We start from the raw sequence: 2,417 nt of genomic DNA on the forward strand, positions 1-2,417 counted from the left end.
CAAGCTGGAATCGAACCTGGGACCCTGGAGCTGTGAAGCAATTGTGCTATCCACAAGGCTACCGTGCTGCCCCTTCATCTGGAAATCACGCCTAACGCCTCCCCCTAAAACAGTCAAAACTGAGGCTGATAGGTTTTTTTTGTTAGAATGAGGGTAACAAACTGATACATCACTGAGGCTGGTGAATGGGGCTGAGACACAGGTCATCCAAGATTGAAATCAACTTTCCTAACACCACTGAGGGTGTATCTACATCACATGGAAACTGCAGCACGTGGATCAAGAAGGCAGCTGACCAGCACCTTCTCGAGGGCAATTAGGGATGGGCAATAAAGCTGGCCCACGCAGTGATGCTCAGGTCCTGCGAACGAATAATAAAAATAAGATGGTCAAACAGCCCGCGGGTATGGAATACCCTACCCCCGCAATATGTTCACGGGAATTGGGTGAGATGAAATAGAGACACTTACAGAGGTGACAGGGCAGTGGGGGTGGGGGGGGGGGATTCTGAAAAAAAAGTTTTGCAGAAAAGGAAGTGTTTTGGCATAAAATTTTTTAATATATTTTAGATATCAATCCAAAGGATAATTACAAGCGATCTTTGTGGATTTCCTGTTGCTAAAGATACATTGTGAAATAAAATCAATGTTGTCATCTTGCACTATTATGTCAACTAAAATAAAATGATTTTTAAAACCAATTATGTAAAAAAAAGATGAGGACAGAAAAGATTAATTAGCATCAATGGTATTTGAAACCACGCGAGAGACATTAAATATTTATCGTCCATGTCAAGTACTCAAGGTAAGTCAACAGTGGAAAGTGCTCAAACATCTTTGTGAACATATTGGTACTGTGCAGTCCTGTGAAAGGTTTGGAATCCATAGTGATAAATGATCAGTGTGCAATGTAAGGGGTGCTAAAAACAGCCTGGATACCAAACCCTCTAGACTGGGTGGACTGCAGCCACCTTGAACCTAACCTGCTGTTTGCTCTCCCTGCAACATATGGAAAGGGTCTTTTTTAGAGAATTCCTGCCGTTGCCACTTGTTATGAAATAAAAGAAAGGGTTGACGCAGGTGTTGAAGCTGCAGATGGCCATCTCGACTGAGAAAGCCACGTCCGAGCTGTAGATTAGCCGGGTCTGGTTGCTCCAGAAGGCCCTCAGTACAATGCAGGCATTCCTCACCAGGTGGTAGGGCAGGTACATGAGGCCGAAAATGATCAGGACCGAATACATCAACCTGAAAAGTTTCTTCTTCTTTAGGCTGCAGTGCTTTTTGAGCTCCTGGGTGCAGTTCCAGTAACAGTAGCAGATGGCAACGAAGGGGAGGACGAAGCCGGTCACCGTGCTGATCAACGTGTAGGGTAAAGTCTTGTCAGTGGTGTAGGAGAAGATGTAGAGGGTGCAAATGGTTTGGTTTTGGGAGCAAGGGATGATGAAGGTCATGAGGGCAGAGGGAATGCTGACTACAGAGGTCAGCACCCAGATCCCCACGCACACATACAAGGACTGTCGCCGGCTTAGCAAGAAGAATGACTGCAGAGGGTGCACGACTGCCAGGTAGCGGTCCAGGCTGATGCAAGTCACAAAGTAAATGCTGGAGTAGAAGCAGGCGTGATACATGCACCTCACCATCTTACAAGCAAGATCACCAAAAACCCACTGCAGCCTGGCGAAGTGGTAGTAAATGAGGAAAGGGAGGGTGAGCATCCACATGGTGTCGGCTATCGTCAGGTTACAGAGGAAGAGAGTGCTGCGGTTCCAAGGCTTGGCCTTCTGGACCATAACCCAGAGAGCCAGGCAGTTCATTGTCAACCCAATGACTAAAACCAACAGGAACGCCACTGGAATCACATAAATCTGAATAAAGAACAGTGTCTGATCCTGATCGAAATTGCAGAAAACAAATTCAGATCCCTGCAAAAGAGGAATGATTGACAGGTTACAGATATTTCTCAAATGTAATAATAATAATCTTTATTATTGTCACAAGTATATTAACACTGCAATGAAGTTACTGTGAAAACCCCCTATTGGCTGTTCTGTCAATGATCCGGAGCCAGTTACAAAAGACAGGTCACATGCAGTTTTACATTTAGTATTATCCAATAATGTAATTCATTGTCGCTTTGTTCACACTTGTAATTCATCCCCTCATATGTGACCTCAACCTCTTGAACCGGTCCTATCAAGTTACAGTGTGTATTAACAGAAAGGAGAGCCAATAGCAGTCTATGCCTGAGTGATTAATGTCATTCTCCTGCTTTCTTTCTGCACAGGGAGAGTGGCGCTGACTTCCATGGTTGTCTCCATGTCACTGGGGAAAATATTATTTTAAATAAACACATGACTTTGGTTCATGACTAAGGTTCAGGGTGGGAGATATAGGAGGGATGTCCGAGGTAGGTTCTTT

At 44.7% G+C, this 2,417-nt stretch overlaps 1 protein-coding gene across 1 annotated transcript; it reads right to left on the reverse strand.

The window, feature by feature from the left end:
- Positions 1 to 538: 538 nt before the first annotated feature.
- Positions 539 to 1,911, reverse strand: LOC140384944 (P2Y purinoceptor 1-like). The gene has a single exon (XM_072466833.1). The coding sequence runs from the start codon at positions 1,811 to 1,813 to the stop codon at positions 947 to 949; it is 867 nt and encodes a 288-aa protein (XP_072322934.1). The 5' UTR covers positions 1,814 to 1,911; the 3' UTR covers positions 539 to 946.
- Positions 1,912 to 2,417: the final 506 nt, after the last annotated feature.

The sequence above is a fragment of the Scyliorhinus torazame genome, chromosome 10 (assembly GCF_047496885.1).
Source record: "Scyliorhinus torazame isolate Kashiwa2021f chromosome 10, sScyTor2.1, whole genome shotgun sequence".
Taxonomy (NCBI): domain Eukaryota; kingdom Metazoa; phylum Chordata; class Chondrichthyes; order Carcharhiniformes; family Scyliorhinidae; genus Scyliorhinus; species Scyliorhinus torazame.

What these genes read in the sequence shown, in the direction of transcription:
- LOC140384944 (XM_072466833.1), bottom strand. Translation starts at nt 1,813, where the DNA reads ATGAACTGCCTGGCTCTCTGGGTTATGGTCCAGAAGGCCAAGCCTTGG.